The sequence below is a fragment of the Colletotrichum destructivum genome, chromosome 1, assembly GCF_034447905.1.
Source record: "Colletotrichum destructivum chromosome 1, complete sequence".
NCBI classification, from domain to species: Eukaryota; Fungi; Ascomycota; class Sordariomycetes; order Glomerellales; family Glomerellaceae; genus Colletotrichum; species Colletotrichum destructivum.
The window spans coordinates 5,311,613-5,326,785 of record NC_085896.1 but is presented as its reverse complement, the minus strand read 5'-3'; the positions used below and the strand labels follow the sequence as shown (position 1 = coordinate 5,326,785).

Sequence of the window (15,173 nt, the reverse complement as noted above, 5' to 3'; positions counted from 1 at the left end):
GCTGATCGAGAAGTGACGAGCTGAGAGACGTGGCCTCGCCATCTTGGGGTTCAACGGCTCAACTTCGTCGTGTGGATGACTGTCTGTAGAGATGTCTCTGGGTCAGCACCAACTCGCCGTGTCTCGGTCAAAAAGACAACGTCAAAAACTCACAACACCGGGCATGCCCTCAAGCTCGCGGGCAAAAGCGGCCAGGTCCGTGCCGGGGCAGAAGAGGGAGACGCTCGCCGGGGTAGGATCGTTCGAGCCGGGAGCGGGGACCAGCATGCGAGGCCCATGGGGCCGGGGGACGTACTCGCCCCGGGCCATCAGATCGTCGCGCTTCGCGCGGAGACGGGCCTGGGCGGCCAGGTAGGTCTCGACGCGGGCGTTAAACTGCTCGTCCAAGCCCGGGCCCGCGAGGGAGCCGAGGTACTCCTCGCTCATGGCGCCCAGCTCGGCGTCGACGTCGTTGGGGTTCCAGATGAAGGCGAAGTAGTCGAGCCACTTGAGACCCTGCTCGTCCTTGGCGGCCTCGAACTTTGTGCGAACCTGCTCGGCGAACTTGGCGCCGCCCTCCGCGACCCAATCCTCAACCTGGGCGGGCGCGACGGCAAGGTCCTTGAGAAGGGTGATGTAGATGGCCTGCATGAGGACCTCCTGGCCCTTTTGGGTGATGCAGCGGTCAAAGCCGAAATCCTTGACCGTCTGCGGGTCGGTCGGGATCGTCTTCGAGGCGATGTGCTCGAGGAGGACCGCGGTGGTGGTCTTGGGGGCGTTCTCAGGGGCCTTACCGGCAGTGCCGGTGGCCTCCTGAGCAGTGTTGTCGTCCATAATGACGTTGGCTTGCAAGGAGTTTTTTGTTCACCTAAACGAATCTGTCAACGATGGGTATATGAGAAGGCCGGATTGGAGTAAAGGGACTCACTTTTTCACTTTGCTGAGGGACGCTGGTCTCACGAATAGTTGAGAATGAGAGGTTTCGTTGTGTATGAGAGGAGGAAGGAGAGAGCTGGGATAGAAGAATCCAGAGGTGGAAGGTAAGGTGGTATGTAAGGTGGAAGGGAATAGGGGCTGTCAAGGCGGCACTCTTGCAAAGCTGGCCAGGTGAGAGAAAGATGGAACATGGGCGGTGAGTTGCCTACAAACAGAGATATGCCCTCTGGTGGCAAGTTCTTTTACCTCAACCTATCATAAGAAACATACGGGCTCACTTGACGGGTGAGGCGTGCTCCTCCGTTTGGTCTTCATCCGTTTGCATGCTGTATGCAGTATCTGGTGCAGCCATGCCGGGATTTCAAGATGAATTCAACTTTGGAGACCGTCTTCAGGCATGGCCTAGACTATGTGTGACTTAAAACTGGGTCATTAGCTCCGATCCTCTGCATACAACGTCAGACGGATGGGTTTCCAGCCGTTTCTTGCTGTCCTGTCTGGTTGGCCTGTCGAGAGAGCTTCGTCTTATGAACTTTGGCTATTCCTGTAGTGTCAAACGCCAGTGCCAACGACATTTTCTCTCAAAGACTTAGTTCTGCCTCCCATTGAAGCTCTTTGTGGGGTGATTTGACTGCTGACTGTGAGAGTCAAGTTGTCAAGTCTTAGTACTGCATCAATTCTTTCACCTCATCTGCAAGCTGTTTCTGCAAGCATATTTCTCATCACTGCTTTCCACAAGAGCAAACTCCAGCAACCTCGGTGGCTCAGCGTTCGTACTTTTATACGGCATGTTTTAAAGTCGGCAAGTATGTTGGGGTTATAGTTGAGCCATGCGCCAAACAGCACTTCATTCCGTTATTTCACGTGACTTCTGGCTGAGTGAGTTGGCCACTCTCGACTATGTCTAGTTATCTATTAGAGTCAGCATAAGAAGAATGAGAACTGACTAGGCCAGTGAAACAACTAGTGTTTGGCAGGGGTGATAGAGTCTATTGGTTTTCTTTTGAATCGTGTTCTTGCCCGTTGATTTTCTTATTGGTTTTTTTGGAATACCTAGAGAGGATTTGTGATTCCTCCCTTCCGGTAGCAAAACCCGAGACTTTGAGAGAGTTGTGCAAGGATAGCGCCTGGAAAGTCTAAGATAGGGTAGTAGAGACCCACTGGCAGAGCATCATGGGATTCGTGCATGTAGCATGCACAAGATGCTTTTCTTTGGTTCCAGAGTGGAGGATATATAATCATAGTTACATCGTCAGTCTTCCGATTGCAATGTCTAGAATCTTGGTTCTCAGGGGAGTTCTATCAATCTCCATACTGCTTCGGAGGCGCGGATGATGTTGTTGCACAGTTGTTTTTGGAAATCATGCTTCATGGCTCTCGCTCGGGTTCGCCGAAACTCTAAAGTGGTCGAGATCCGCAATTCTTAGACGAGACTATTGTCACATAACGACAGGTAACAACCACACATTTTCTCCCCTAGTTGAAAGTGTTATGATCTTTCTATACTAAATAGCGAAGATAAATCTGAGCTAGACAAAAGCTCGAGAGATATGCATGTATCATGTTGAACGGGGCTTTGCTGATGTGTCCCAGGGAGTTGCGGGAACAGCATCTTGGTATACGAGCGACTCATGTGGCACAAAATATACAAGCAATTAATTTGGCAGCAACTTAGACCCATGGTAAGCGAGTCAAGAGGTCGAAAAGGGGCCCCTAACCCAGATAAAAGCAACGGATGTGCCTATCATTGAACCTTTTGCCATCTGATTCCAGTCTTCATACTTCAACCCGGCAAACAACATACATCAACTCAACCCCGAATCATCAAAGCTACCCGCAAACATGAAGTTCACCGCCGCCATTTCTTTCCTCTTCGCCGCCGCCGTCTCTGCCCAGACCTGCAGCGGCAGCGAGCTACAGGTCTGCGTCGGCAACCGGATCAAGTTCTGCAACCTCGCCAAGAACAACATCTTTGATGTAAGATATTCAGACATGTCTATTATCGACTCGGAATGGAAGGGTGGTTGCTGACGCCGATTGCACAGTTCATGGACTGCAGCCCCCGGAGATGTGTCGATGTTACTGGAGGGGCGAACTGCCAATAAGTTGGCGTCGGTGCTTTGGTGAAAGTAATAGTGACTTTTAACCATGACCAAGAAATCAAATAAAAACAAGGTCGCAGCGTCACACGTTGCGTTGCGTTGCAAGTCTCTCAAGTCTCTCAAGCCCTTTCGCTGCCCCTCTTGACCGTGCCCTGTCTTAGGAGCTGAGGTACTTAGGGACCTTCTACCATGAGGTGCCTATCTTAGGTACACGAGCCCTATCAGGGTCAAATGTGCCAGGCACCTACTTAGGTTGGTACCTCAGGTGAAGGTGCATGTAGGGGGCCTGGCCTCCTGCTAACGCAGTTCACGCTCACAACTCTTTCAAACTTCACGTCAGCAACCCAAGGCCGTCATTCTTTTCCATCACTGCGCGATAGCCTCCTTTTAATGGCATCTTTTCTTCAACTGGTGAAGAACTCGTTTTGCAGAGGTTCGCCATTCCGGGCCCCGTTGTCGCCGCTGAACTTTTCCAGTACTGGCTTCCCGCTCGTAAGTGACTCAACCCCCCTGGAGGAGGAGCATCTTGACGAGTTCGAAGCCGGACAGTACTATCCCGCCAATATCGGAGACGTATACGACGAAAAGTACCTGGTCCTGAGAAAAGTTGGGCTTCGGGTCTACATCGACTGTGTGGCTGGCTCGCAATCTCCAGTATGCCATTCATTCCCAGCCTTGCCAAAGTCTCGCCCTCCGTGCCTTGATGCATTTCTGACCCTAGCGAACACAGGGACCACAACTATGTAGCTCTGAAGATCTACACGGTTGATGGTGGCGACTTGGAAGAGTTCCAAACATACAAGGCTCTGGGCAAAGGAAACCGCTCCCACCCTGGATATTCCCATGTCCGCACCGCCCTCGACACCTTCAAACTGAAAAGACCGAATGATGGCAGCGTCATGCATCATTGCCTCGTCCGGAATCCCATGTGGGATAGCTGGAAGGACGTCGTGCGCTGGAACCCAGCCGGCCTCGTCAATGAAGAACTCTTGAAAGCAGGCCTCGCCAAGCTGTTATTGGCCCTCGATTATCCTCACTCCAAGTGTAAAATCGTTCATACTGGTGAGTCCAGTCGTTCCTTCCTCGGCTGCCTTCTTCTCCATACATGCTGATAGCGCTTTTTTTTTTTAATAAAAAAGAACGTAGATATCAAAGCAGTGAACATCATGTTGGAGTTGGTGGACGTGACAGTCTTAGAAGCGTTCACACGGTCCGAGCTGGAAGACCCTTCCCCTAGGAAATTCGTGGACGGAGCTCCGATCTACAAGTCTCGGCAGTTTGGCCGTCCCAAGATATCTGACGACGTTGTCCTGGGCGATTTCGGTACGGCGATTCGGGGCGACCGGAGGCAGTTTGGTCAGCCACAGTCTCAGTTACCTGGACACTCGTAACAGAATTTTAATAAATCTTTCTTGTGATCTGCCGAGGCCCAGGTCGTGTGTCGCAGCTTTCTAACTCGGTGCCATTGTTGGAGGACCAAACTACATCAACCAATCATCGACGAACGCTCTCCGCCTCTCGTAGCAATAATCAATGACTCTGACGTTTTGAGAGCTTTCTTAACGCGCTCCCAAGCTTGTGGAGAGGTTTTCGTTGGTCCGTTCAGTGGAGAAGACAGTAGACGAGGCTCCATTCCGTGGCTCTGCTTCTTACTCGCCGCTGGCCTCCCCCAACAGACCACGACATCCGCCCTTGAGCAGCCTGTCGTACTCCAGGCTGGCCATCGCCCAGGCGTCCTGGCTGTCCTCGAGGCCCCAGATGTAGAGGTTGTCCATGACGAACTGGTACTCGCGGGGCGACGTATCGCGGTGCATCTCCAGCGTCGAAACGATCCTCTTGCCGAGGTGTTTCCGGCCCCTGGACGCCCACCTGCGAAGGGTCTTGGACGGCACGTACAGGGCTCTGTAGACGCCCAGCAGCCTGTGCTCGTCGTCGGGCAGGAAGCTGAGGAGGTTGTCGAAGCCGAAGTCGGATCGCGTCTGCGGGTCGGCGGGCGGCCTGTTTCGGGCAACCGCCGTGGAGAGGACGTTGACGGTGGCTATTCCGTTGGAGGACCTGCCTGGGGTCGGTTTTGCCTTCTCGCTCAGACCGGCCATGGTCTCGTTGCTGATCTGGGCCAGGCTTTTGCCCTTGTAGATGGTGGCCATGTTGGGTGACCGAGTCTTGGTCTTCGAGTGGAGGTTGCTTTTGCTGAAAGTGTTGGGAGAGATTAGAAGATTCAAGAACATGCAAAGACAGTATAAAGAACTTACTGCTGCTTCATTCTGGCCTTAGGAGCTGGTGTTGACCGGAGGCAGAAGTGTGCCGTGTTGGTGAAGGAAACTTTTTGTTGGCTCAAAACGTTGGGGTTGAAATTGTGAAAAAAGAAAAGAAGAGCGTTGAAGCTAAACAAACTCATAAAGCAAGGGGGGAGAAAATCGGGTTTACAAAAGCGCTCAAGTGGTCGCTCTTGCTGTAAAGATTATTGATCCAGCGTTGTGATGCAGAGAGGTTATGCTAAAGTCTTCCAAGTAAGAAAAAGGGCAGTTCACTTTGTGGCTCAAGGGCATTCTTCTGATTGTTTCACCTACAGGCTTATTCTTATTTCATTTTAACCTGGGCAAATACCAACTTTACAAGGTCAAATACAGCAAGTAAGAAATAAGATGTAACATAAACATATCTAACATCCACAGACAAATCGGACAAGTTACCTAACCAGCATGTTTGTAGATTGTTATTATTCTAGTTTTATATCCCTACTTGCACTAAGCAAGAAGGGAAACCCTAAAGAGCGTGCTATTACTGAAGGGTGGGATGCATTAAAGGCTCCAACTTTCTTTAGTCTCAGTACAAGCGAGGGTTGTCTAATGTCGGAAGGCCATAGAGTCTACCCCTATACTCCATAAGGGTATGTCTGTTTTCCTCTCTATTTATGTCTGTACATCCCTTAGGAACGCTTCAAAATTCGACATAGTAGGGCCCCCATTTCAGGACAAATGCTGAGGAATCTCGGGGACCGTGGCAAGTTTCCCTTGCTTGATACCGTTCCGGGTTCAAGCATAGCAGACTCTGTGGAACTGGTTCAGTTGTGTCCAGACAACCAGGTTCTTCTAAGGGGGGTCCGTGGTGGTTTTGTGACTTGTCCCTGGTTTCACTTTCTGGGGTCCCACTCGACCCATGATGTCCAGGCCTAGATGTCTTCTGCAAACTAAAGCTTGAGCATGGTGTTCCTTTGAGGAGCCTCTGTGATATTCCTTGAGATCTAGAAGCGTCAGCAGGGTCACTTCCGATCCTGCGACTGTACACCGTGCTTGTCACATTACTAAGTCGAAGGGTTCAAGTACTGTAGATGGTTCTCAAAGCACACATCGGGCCCGAGGTTCTAGCGGAATTCGGCCGAGCCGTGAGAGGAAAGGGGATGGGCAGACTATTATTGTAGTTTTTGCCACTCGCCACTCAATACAGGGGGCGACACACAAGGAGCTGATTAGATAAGAGATGATGTTAGACAAAACCAGCATTCTCCTGGGTCAAGCTTAACATGTCTTGGTTGATGGTGAAGAGGGGGAACAACAGAGTTCAAACTCAACCGACACACACACACATCTGACATGATTGGAGGAGACTCTGGGCATGCACTACTACGTAGAGTACACGGTCCAAGTTTGCTCTGCTGACTGTACCAAAGATAGCCCCTGGCATTGCCCCCTTCCAAAACCGATTCCCTTTAAAAGCCCGTGGACCCATCCCCTCATTGCCCGATCGCTCACAGAATTCTCGATCTCTACACCGTACTCTGTGCACTACTCCCTAGCACTGATCGTCGTCGCCCGCCTCCTTCATCAATCGCCCCACTTTTACACACGTCCTCCATCGTTCTCACTCTCACTCCCATTCTCACTGCTCAGCGTGACTGGCTCTCATCCGTCATCGGAATTCAGTCCGTCTTCTCTCCGAGAGCGCCGCTTCGGCCCGATGGCTTGCACCAGTACCCATTCTCCCGTCCGAACCGCCACCACCATAGACGTCGAGATACCTATTTTGACCACTGACCTGGTCCCCATTGGCCAATGCCAATCGAGCGATGTGGAGTGTCCCTCCGACACTTTGGTTCCCCTGTCCCTGAACCAATTGAAAGCGGGCGAGGTCATCCAACGGGTTCGTCACTCGGACTCCTCTTACTGTACATGCGGACGGGCATGTCTAGTGACACACACTACTGCGGGAATACTGACAGGCCATCATCTCCAGATGCGCGGCGATGCGAATAGCCTCCTTTGCAACATCCAGGGCCTGCTCCAGTACCACACCCTCTCCGCCGTCGACGGCGGCCACGTCCTCCCCAGCACCATCCTCGGCAACCCCAAGCTCCTCGACGTGCAGCGGCTGTCGCGGGGCATCTCGGAGAACATGGGCGAGCTCGTCGCGCTCTCGCACAGAGAAGCCAGGGAAACGATGCGCGACCTCGGACAGGCCCGCGTGCTGCGGCACCCCTACCGCCACGACTACCGTGTCGCGGATCATCACCACCACCACAGGGCCGCCCGTCGTCACCCCACAACGCCGGGGGGCGACCCGATCCAGCTCGTCTGCCACGCTTGCAACACCCGGCGCACGCCCAAGTGGCGCGCCGGCCCTGCCGGCCCCTGTACCCTGTGCAACGTGTGCGGGCTGTTGCATGCCATGCGGCTGCGGAAGCAGGGCCGCTCCCGGAGCAAGAAGGCCTCGGCGTCGTCGTCGTTCGTCTTGTGAATGACACGGTCGACCCATCGACAATTGTATTTTGGACTTGCTTTTTTCTTCTTTTTTTTTCTTCGTTCTTTTTTTCTTTGTCTTCTCCGATCTTTGGGCCTTGTTTCGGCGTTTGGTTTTCCCCTTGGGTACGATACCACATGATACCCGACATTGCGCTTTTTACGGTGTTAGCGGCGGCGTCCAAGGGATTCGAGGGAAGGGAAAAGCAAGCGAGAGACTCCGGTATCACAGCGCGTAATGGACAGCCGGTGAATAACAATTGGACTGGACTGGTTTTTATGATTGAATCAATCAACATGCAGTCAGCGTACTGGCAACTGTGTGTTTGTAACTTCCAAGATAACACACCCGACCCTTGTTGAAATGCGGGCGTGTCCCTGTGGACCTGGTTCGTCCCGGCGCTGGCACATTTCCGACGATTTACCAGACCTAGACGTCGGCCCATTGTCGAGAGCCCATGTAGCATCGTACATTATCCTCGGCACGTGGATCCTTCGCCCGAGTACAAGGGCATCATATTCGATGCTGGTGCTCGCAGCCCGCTCGCCGCTATCCTCATCTGCCTTGCAAATGCCCCTACTACCGCCAAGATCTTCAGCATCGTGACCTCGGCTGACTGTCCCTGCGGGACTGTCTGGCGTCCTTGTTTTCTAAGTCTCTGAGAGACGTGTTGCCAGGTGTTTGAGTTGTTTAGGTCGGACTATCGACTTCGGCGACATGAAACCGTGTCTCATTAACTGATGTGAGGGACCGCCAGCAAAGTGTGAAGCGGCAGCGACATGTCACAGTCACTTAGGGTGCATTAGGAGATTACTGTCAAGCAAAAGCGCAAAAGGCGAGGTAAAACAAACGAATGTCTGCTCCTTCCTGGTCATGGGAGGATGGTGGAAAGCAACTTTTACTTTTGTGAGTCTATTTTGCGCCTGATCCAGTCTGTCCCATTGTTGGGCAGCCGTTTTCTTTTTGACCACATCACTGGGAGACAATCTCCTCCTTGCATGCAATGCCGTATTTCTGAACTTGGTTAGCACGCCGAGCCGACTCATGACCCTATGGGGGCAATTGTTTACCTCCTTGAGCTCCTTGATGAGAGGGTTGTTGATCTTGCTGCTCATGGGAGCGAGAACACCCCTCTCGGAAAGGGTTCCGTCCAGGACTTGCTGGACAGCGACGGCGCAGGGGACGCCCACTACGATTGGTCAGTTTTAGAGTATCATCGTCCATCGACAAGTGATCCTTACCAAGCTTGGCCATGGCCGAGTAGCCGTTCGGGTCGGAGCTGCCGTACTCGACGAGGGTGGAGAGCCTGGTCTGTTTGGTGCCATCCTTCAACTCAACCTCGAACTTGTGTTGCAAGCTTTGCCAGCGTTAGTGAAATGCACATCAGGCAAATATGCCACGTGTGACGGTATGCCGGGTCCAGCGTGCGTCAATGACAAGATGATCCACTTACACGACAAGGTCGCGCTCTCCCTCCGTGTACTGCATCTTCTTCTCCAGGGTGGCGCAGATCGTGTCCAGCGGGTTTCCTCGGGGGATGATCTTTAACCCAGTTGTTAGTCTACCTGGCTAACTGACGACGGTTTCATACCCGCATCGGTTCAAATTCGCTTCCGGTGACCGATGGCCAACATGTTGAGCTCAGAGGGCGCAGAGTAAATGGACTTACGTTCTCGGAAGAGAAGATTCCAACCCACTTGAGGCCGGCAAGGATGTGGTCCCGCTGCTCGTTGTCCTTGAATGTGGTCTTGGACGTGACGGCCTTGATGAGCTCTGCCTCGTCCGAGGACGAAGCACCCAGAAGGTTGCGAGTGACCTCCTTCCAGGCGATTGGCTCCTTGCAGTAGCTCTGCTCGTCATCCTTGAGGAAGCCAATGTCTACGAGGACCTTGACGAACTCGGGGAAGCCGGCGTAGCGGAGAGTACCTCTGGAAACACGTTAATGGCCTTGTCCACAGCGAACAGATTTCCGAACTGTACCTGATGATGGTTTGCGCCTCAGGGATGTTGTAGCGCTCCTTGTAAGGAGTTGAGTCTCTGTTGGGGTACGCAACAGTGGCGAAGCCTTTATTCAAATTTTGTCAGCGTCCAAAACTTGCAATAGAACCAGTATTCCAGTCCAGGGCCACATCTGGGATTACCTACCAGGGTAGATGTGGTAGGGCTTCGCAGTCGCCATCAGGTCTTGAGTTGAGTCAGCAAACGATGCTTGTCTCGTTGGGATGTTTCGGGCCGCCAGAGCTTACCAGGACCAGCCACGTTGACCACCTTGCCATCTTGGTAGAAGCTGGCAGCGTTGCGCAGCGCAAGGAGGACACCGCGGGGCGACCTTGGTACATCCGTTAGCGTCGTGGCTCCAGGCATATGAACAACGGGAGTCTAACCATGAGAACTTGTATCCCAACGGGTTTCCAGAGCTCTCGGGGGCCGGGAGACCACCGCAGTAGGACAAGAACGAGGTGATCTTTCCGCCTTCCTGGTGGACCTCCTCGATGGTTTTGACGGCGTCTGATAATTAGTTATTGAGTGCCTCAGTTGCATTGCGATCGGTTCGGCTCTTACAAAGGTGGTCGATACCGGGGTCTGTAGTAGGTGGCAGCTGTTAGCTTCCGGGACGCTTGAATTAGAGATGTCACTGTCCGAGGGAAACCCACCGAGACCGATCTCGTTCATGACGGTGATGCCGGCGTCCTTGGCGGCCTGGTCGAGCTCAAGCATGGCCGGGGAGACGTAGCTGGTCGTGACGACATGCTTCTTCTGACGGATGGCAGACTTGATGACGGTGGCGTGGAAAGTGTAGGGGATCAGGCTGATGACCAGGTCGTGGTTGCCAATCTCGCGGTCCAAGGCTTGGTCGTCGGTGACATCGAGGGACACCGGGTTGGCGTTCTTGACACCGGCCGAGAGCGCCTTGGCGGACTCGAGAGTCCTGCAAGCTATTGAAACTTCAGTAGGTCGTCTCGGGGACGGGGGTGTCGATCTGGTTGGAACGAACCGACAGTGACGGAGACTCCGGATTCCGAAAGAATGTCGAGTGTCGGCCTCGTGACGAAGCCAGCACCGAGCATCAAAACCCTAGCGGATAAGTAAGTGGGAGGCGTGCCGAATGGAAGACGAACTATGTCTTACTTTTGGGGCGCCATTGTGATTGGTTTTTGCGAGCCGAAAGCAACCTTTCCGAATTGGTAGAGGTAGATTGAAAGGGATATTGTTGACCGAGAAGCACTGCAGTAAACAGTATCGCAGATGGTGTCACGGTTGGAAAAATCTCGGCCGCCTAAGGTTCACGTCGAGGCGGGGAAGGTGGGGGTTTTCCCGATGCCGGCAGCGTTTGGGAATGACGTCTTAGGGCTTGAACTCCACAGGGACCGATTCTTGTACCGCTCCGGCACAGGTGTTCCACCGATACCGGACAAATGCTAGTATCTCATTCGTCAGTATCTGCTAGATTGGGGACTTGCCATGGCCGCATTGTGTCACGTGCACTCTACCCCTCATCGCAAGGCATCGGGGAAGGGTGCTGTGGAGGGGTAAATGGTCCTGAGATTGATTATATAAGCTCGTTTTTTCTAATTCTGGATCTCCGGGTGGATAGATTGATAGCGGACCACAGAGTACCTATGCCGTTGCTAACCGGTGTGAGCTGTGATGTCCTACCTCAGTGAATCGATCAATCTCTTATGTGCTTAACTTGTGGGTCTCAACTAAGGCAGTCTGCGTCCTTCGAATTCCAGGCAACAATGCATTCCGATAGTTGCTGTGGTGCTTAATTCACGAGGTTGGGACCTTTTGATAAGATTAGCAAGGTCCTACAATTATATAAGCACTCCAGTTTCAGAGACGGCACTAGAGACGCTTGGACCCTCACCCAGCTCATGGTTCATGGCGCCATCCCTGCTTGAGCTTCACGACTCACACTCGCACAACATCTCCTTCAACCAATTGCTCTTAGCAGTCCCCACAGCTCAACACCAGGGACGACAACATGCCTTCAGGCAACGGATCCGAAGACGACGCCGCCCAACGGCCCCTCTTGGCCGACACCCATGAGGAGTACGGCGGGACAGACGGGCCAGCCCCTCCCGTGCTCATCCCCGAGGAGCGCGGAGCGGGTACCTTCACGCGCAACCTTGGCGCCGTCGAGGCCTTTGCCATTGTCATCAGCATCGTCATCGGCAGCGGTGTCTTCACCTCCCCCGGTTCCATCGACACGAACGTACCCTCACCCGGCGCCGCTTTGGTGGTTTGGCTCGTCGGCGGTGTGTTGGCCTGGACCGGCGCGAGCACTATGGCCGAGTTAGGAACCGCTATCCCGGGCGAAGGTGAGAAAGAGGCAACCCCCCCGGTCTACAATGATGGTGCGTGTATGATGCTGTGATTCTGACACGAGAGCTTCCTCAAGGCGGCATTCAGCCCTTCCTGCAGCACATCTACGGCGACGTCTTCGGCTTCCTCGCTGCCTGGACCTGGATCGTGGCGGTCATGCCCGCGACCCTGGCCATCCTAAGCATCGTCTTTGTAGAGAGCATCTACTCCGCCGGCGGGGTCACTGACCAGGCCGGCGCCCTCCCCCACAAGCTGTTCTCCATCCTGATCCTCGTCGTCATGAACGGCGCCAACTCCATCAGCACCAAGGCCAGCACGCGCCTGAACAACCTGTTCGTCGTGACCAAATTCGTGAGCATCTTCGCCGTCGTGCTCGCCGGCGTCGTCGTGGTCATCCTGCAGGTCTCGGACCGTGATCGAGACGTGGGTGGCAGGGACTGGCTCAACAGGCCGTGGTTCGGCAACCGGAAGACGGCTGTGCCTGGTGGTGGTGAGGTTGACTGGAACAAGGTCGGCGCGTGGGATATGCTTGGCTACTACTCGGCCGCGCTCTATGGCGCTCTCTGGGCGTACTCTGGCTGGGACAAGGTAAGCCCGTTCACCATACGATTTCGAGGCATGTTCATCTGACACTGCACATAGGCCGTTTACGTGACGGCCGAGCTTCAGCATCCCGCCCGTCAGCTCCCTCTGGCCATCAACACGGCCGTTCCGACCATCGTCCTGTGCTTCATCGCCGCGAACGCAGCCTACTACATACTCCTCCCCTGGGACGTCGTGTCCAAGACTGACAGCGTGGCGGTGGTGAGTAATTCCACTAAGGACCGAAGATGTGCCTGAATGTGTTCTGCTTGCTGACATCCCTTAGACCGCCATCAGCCGCCTCCTCGGCCCCGGCTTCGGCATCCTCGCCGCCGTCCTCATCTGCCTTGTCGTCGCGGGCTCCCTGCTCGGCAACTCATTCGTGGCGGGCCGCATGACCGTCGCTGCGGCGAACTTCAACTGGTTCCCCAGCTTCTTCGGCTACGTCGGCCGCGTCGGCTTCAAGTCGGACGACGACGGCTCTCCCGCGACCTCGTCCGACGAGACGTCGTCCTCCGGCGCCCCTCCCAAGGACAAGCCGGACGCCCCGATCAACGCGCTCCTACTCTCAACGCTGCTCTCGGCGCTGTACATCCTCTTTGGCAACTTCCGCGCACTGCTGACCTTCAACGGCCTGGGCGAGTACACCTTCTTCTTCCTGACGGTCCTCGGTGCCGTCATCCTCCGCGTCCGCGAGCCGAAGCTGCGCAGGCCGTACAAGCCGTTCGTGCTGATCCCCGTCGTGTTTGCGTTGGTGAGCGGTTTCGTCGTCGTGAGGGGCGCCATCTTCGCGCCGATTCAGGCCCTCATTCTCGTTGTCCTCTGGCTCGTCGGCCTCGGGTTCTACTGGGCCAGGAGGAAGTACTACGCACGCCTTACCAGAGTCGAGTGATGGCGCAACCCATCTCGATGCTTAGCCTGGGGGAGTCTGTTTTACAAGTCCATTGCCAGTCGTGCGATCGTATAAACATTGTGAACAATTTTGGTATGTGTCATTCATCGTGCCGAAACGTGAACCAGGCAAACGAGTATAGAGTTCGCGTAAAACTAGAGACCATACATAGTACAAGAGACTGGGGTTCCATGACCACCTTTTCTCCACTCAGAGTTCCTCGCTCTTCTCGTCGTGCTTGACGGGATCGTCGAGGTCCGCAAACAGCTTGACGCCCCATCTCTTGCTCGGGTTGCTCAGTCTGTGCTTCTTGTCCTGCTTCGCGATCTCCCGGAGCTCCTCGTCGGAGAACTTGATGTCGAGCGCCTTGCGGTTCGAGACGATGTGCGAGTCCTTGGTACTCTTGGGAATCACAATGGTGCCCCTCTGGACACCCCACGCCAGCACGGCCTGAAAGACGGAGACGCCCTTCCGCGCGGCGACGCCCTTCCAGAAGGGGTCGTCGTAGATGGCCGGGATGTGGTCGCTGTACGTCGGGTTCGTGTTGGCGAGCGGCGAGTATGCGATGACCTCGATGCCCTTCTCCTTGTGCCAGTCGACAAAACCCTGCTGCTGGAGGTACGGGTGGGTCTCGAACTCGTGGGCGAAGGGCTTGATCTCGGCGACCTCGAGGATCTTCTCAACGTCGGCGCGGGCGAAGTTGGACAGGCCGATGTGGCGGGTGAGGTTGGCGCGGACGAAGCCCTCGAGCGTGCGCCAGGTGTCGACGATGGAGGTCTCGGTGTCGAGCTTGTTGTCCGGGTCGCCGGGGACGAAGGCGACGGGCCAGTGGATGAGGTAGAGGTCGAGGTAGTCGACGCCGAGGTCGGCGATGGACTTCTTGATGGCGGCCTCGGCCTGCTCGGCGCGGTGGTCCGAGTTCCAAAGCTTGCTGGTGACCCAGATGTCCTTGCGGGCGACGCCCGAGTCGGCGATGCCCTTGCCGGTCTCGTCCTCGTTTCCTGGTGGTGGGGTGATCCAGTTATCAGCGGATGAGGGAGTCGACAGGACGAGGAGGAGGGAGAGGGAGAGGTAGTCGAGAAAGACAACGTTAAAACTTACTGTAGATGAGGGCGGCGTCAATGTGGTCGTAGCCCGCCTCGCCGACGGCAAAGGACACGGCGTGCGCCACCTTGCCCTTGTCCGACAGCCATGTTCCCAAACCGAGAGGCGGAATAGCGTTCAGGCCGGGAAGAGAAGCTTGGGCCAGACCCGCAGCGGCGGCGGCGGAGACTAGCGCTGTGAGGTGAACCATTGTGGCGTTGAAGCTATTCGGTCACACTTGGCGATGGTGTTGAGGAATGCTACTGAGCAACCACACAAAAGAATGGGAATCGGAGCCCTTTTGACAAATTCCCCCCCTCCTCCTCCTCCTTCGCTTCGAAATCGCATCATTGCCCGGCCCCAGTTTTAGTTTTATCTGGTGGAGGGTGGCAGGGACATGACATCATCCATCTCCTCACTTACACCACTCGCACCCCGATACATTTGACACGCGAAGCGTCGCAGGCCAAAAAGCACCTCAATTGGTCTATGATTTGCTGTGAATAACTAATTGCTGTACTTTACACCATGTTAAT

The 15,173-nt window shown here is 54.6% G+C and overlaps 8 protein-coding genes across 8 annotated transcripts; 4 read left to right on the top strand and 4 right to left on the bottom strand.

The window, feature by feature from the left end:
• Positions 1 to 141: 141 nt before the first annotated feature.
• CDEST_01611 (uncharacterized protein) lies at positions 142 to 813 on the bottom strand (the record flags this gene model as incomplete). Its single annotated transcript, XM_062917770.1, has 1 exon — positions 142 to 813. The coding sequence occupies one exon, from the start codon at positions 811 to 813 to the stop codon at positions 142 to 144; it is 672 nt and encodes a 223-aa protein (XP_062773821.1).
• A 1,873-nt stretch (positions 814 to 2,686) lies between these two features.
• On the top strand, positions 2,687 to 3,103 carry CDEST_01610 (uncharacterized protein). Its single transcript, XM_062917769.1, has 2 exons — positions 2,687 to 2,892; positions 2,961 to 3,103. The coding sequence occupies exons 1-2, from the start codon at positions 2,758 to 2,760 to the stop codon at positions 3,018 to 3,020; spliced, it is 195 nt and encodes a 64-aa protein (XP_062773820.1). The 5' UTR covers positions 2,687 to 2,757; the 3' UTR covers positions 3,021 to 3,103.
• A 304-nt stretch (positions 3,104 to 3,407) lies between these two features.
• On the top strand, positions 3,408 to 4,408 carry CDEST_01609 (uncharacterized protein; the record flags this gene model as incomplete). The annotated part of the gene is made up of 3 exons (XM_062917768.1): positions 3,408 to 3,648; positions 3,765 to 4,079; positions 4,215 to 4,408. 3 exons carry the CDS (start codon positions 3,408 to 3,410, stop codon positions 4,406 to 4,408), a joined length of 750 nt encoding a protein of 249 aa, XP_062773819.1.
• A 258-nt stretch (positions 4,409 to 4,666) lies between these two features.
• CDEST_01608 (uncharacterized protein) lies at positions 4,667 to 5,164 on the bottom strand (the record flags this gene model as incomplete). Its single annotated transcript, XM_062917767.1, has 1 exon — positions 4,667 to 5,164. The coding sequence occupies one exon, from the start codon at positions 5,162 to 5,164 to the stop codon at positions 4,667 to 4,669; it is 498 nt and encodes a 165-aa protein (XP_062773818.1).
• Positions 5,165 to 6,632: 1,468 nt separating this feature from the next.
• Positions 6,633 to 7,751, top strand: CDEST_01607 (Putative Zinc finger, GATA-type, Zinc finger, NHR/GATA-type; the record flags this gene model as incomplete). The annotated part of the gene is made up of 1 exon (XM_062917766.1): positions 6,633 to 7,751. One exon carries the CDS (start codon positions 6,633 to 6,635, stop codon positions 7,749 to 7,751), a length of 1,119 nt encoding a protein of 372 aa, XP_062773817.1.
• Positions 7,752 to 8,569: 818 nt separating this feature from the next.
• On the bottom strand, positions 8,570 to 11,021 carry CDEST_01606 (Putative saccharopine dehydrogenase, NADP binding domain, NAD(P)-binding domain superfamily). Its single transcript, XM_062917765.1, has 13 exons — positions 10,884 to 11,021; positions 10,750 to 10,829; positions 10,409 to 10,690; positions 10,317 to 10,337; positions 10,139 to 10,262; positions 10,001 to 10,083; positions 9,900 to 9,938; positions 9,735 to 9,819; positions 9,424 to 9,682; positions 9,208 to 9,296; positions 8,996 to 9,111; positions 8,825 to 8,943; positions 8,570 to 8,768 (listed from the first exon to the last, which is right to left on the bottom strand). Exons 1-13 carry the CDS (start codon positions 10,895 to 10,897, stop codon positions 8,727 to 8,729), a joined length of 1,353 nt encoding a protein of 450 aa, XP_062773816.1. The 5' UTR covers positions 10,898 to 11,021; the 3' UTR covers positions 8,570 to 8,726.
• Positions 11,022 to 11,364: 343 nt separating this feature from the next.
• Positions 11,365 to 14,970, top strand: CDEST_01604 (Putative amino acid/polyamine transporter I). Its single transcript, XM_062917763.1, has 5 exons — positions 11,365 to 12,076; positions 12,157 to 12,668; positions 12,723 to 12,884; positions 12,949 to 14,558; positions 14,658 to 14,970. Exons 1-4 carry the CDS (start codon positions 11,740 to 11,742, stop codon positions 13,552 to 13,554), a joined length of 1,617 nt encoding a protein of 538 aa, XP_062773814.1. The 5' UTR covers positions 11,365 to 11,739; the 3' UTR covers positions 13,555 to 14,558; positions 14,658 to 14,970.
• Positions 13,764 to 14,925, bottom strand: CDEST_01605 (Putative aldo/keto reductase, aldo-keto reductase, NADP-dependent oxidoreductase). Its single transcript, XM_062917764.1, has 2 exons — positions 14,656 to 14,925; positions 13,764 to 14,555 (listed from the first exon to the last, which is right to left on the bottom strand). The coding sequence occupies exons 1-2, from the start codon at positions 14,846 to 14,848 to the stop codon at positions 13,765 to 13,767; spliced, it is 984 nt and encodes a 327-aa protein (XP_062773815.1). The 5' UTR covers positions 14,849 to 14,925; the 3' UTR covers position 13,764.
• Positions 14,971 to 15,173: the final 203 nt, after the last annotated feature.